The sequence below is a fragment of the Alligator mississippiensis genome, chromosome 7 (genome assembly GCF_030867095.1).
Source record: "Alligator mississippiensis isolate rAllMis1 chromosome 7, rAllMis1, whole genome shotgun sequence".
In the NCBI taxonomy this organism is placed as follows: Eukaryota; Metazoa; Chordata; order Crocodylia; family Alligatoridae; genus Alligator; species Alligator mississippiensis.
In genome coordinates, this window is record NC_081830.1 from 34,881,138 (window position 1) to 34,882,329 (window position 1,192).

General features: G+C 49.7%; 1 protein-coding gene across 1 annotated transcript; it reads right to left on the reverse strand.

The window, feature by feature from the left end:
- Positions 1-226: 226 nt before the first annotated feature.
- Positions 227-1,192, reverse strand: LOC132251912 (olfactory receptor 12D1-like). Its single transcript, XM_059731837.1, has one exon. The coding sequence runs from the start codon at positions 1,190-1,192 to the stop codon at positions 227-229; it is 966 nt and encodes a 321-aa protein (XP_059587820.1).

Here is a 1,192-nt window from a genome sequence, read left to right on the forward strand (position 1 = left end):
TTCTCATTAGTTGCTCCGGCAACCTGCACCTGTACTCCCTAATCCCCACTAGGGCTCCTTATGCACTGCCAGAGCTTCTCCTCTGGCAGTTTTCCCCTCTCTAGGAGCGGGGCAGCGAGGTGCACCACGACAATATATATATATAATAACAAACATATATATGTATCTGTTGTTAAACAACATCCCCTCTCCCTTTAGTATATAGTGTTCTTTCCCCTTCCTGGTCTCAGAGACAAAAAACTCGCTTTATTGGTATCCTTACAAGGAAAAGCTTTGTTCCTAAGGCTTTCCTCAAGGAACATTTCACCTCTTCATTCCTCAGGGTATATATCAAAGGGTTCAGGACAGAGGTAATAACACTGTACATGAGGGTGGCTATCATGTCCCACTCAGGGGAGTAGTGAGTGGAAGGAGGTACATAGTTAAAGATAACTGGTACATACAGTAAAGCCACCACAGTAAGATGGGAAGCACAGGTGGAGAAGGCTTTCCTCCTCCCTTCCCATGACTGGACCTTCAGAAATAGGAAGGAGATAATGTAGAGGTAGGAGAGGATTGTAAGGATGAAGGGGCCTATCACAATTCCCCCTGTGACAATGTTGAGCAGGCTCAGGTTGAGGTGTGTCCTGCTGCAGGCCAAGTTCAGCAAGGGCTTGATGTCACAGAAGAAGTGATGGATATGGTTGGGACCACAGAAGTGTAGCCTGGAGGTCAGGACAGAGTGCATCAGCGCATGCAGAAAACCAGTGGCCCAGGTGGCTGATGCCAGCAACAAGCAGGCCCGTTGGTTCATGATCACTGTGTAACGTAGAGGGTTGCAGATGGCCACATAGCGGTCATAGGCCATGACAGCCAGCAGCATGGCCTCGCTGCTGCCCAGGAAGTGGAAGAAGTGGAGCTGGGCCAGGCAGCCAGGAAATGAGATGGCCTGGTGCTGTGACAGGAAGCCAGACAACATCTTGGGCACAGTGACTGTGGAGTAGAAGATGTCCAAGCAGGAGAGGTTTCCCAGGAAGAAGTACATGGGGGTGTGAAGTCGAGGCTCAGCTATTACCACAGCCACAATGGCACTGTTCCCCAATAGGCTGACCAGGTACAGCATCAGAAAGATTACAAAGAGGAACTGCTGCAGACCTTGGAGACTGGTTAGACCCATGAGGATGAATTCACTGACCTGTGTCTGGTTCTCCAT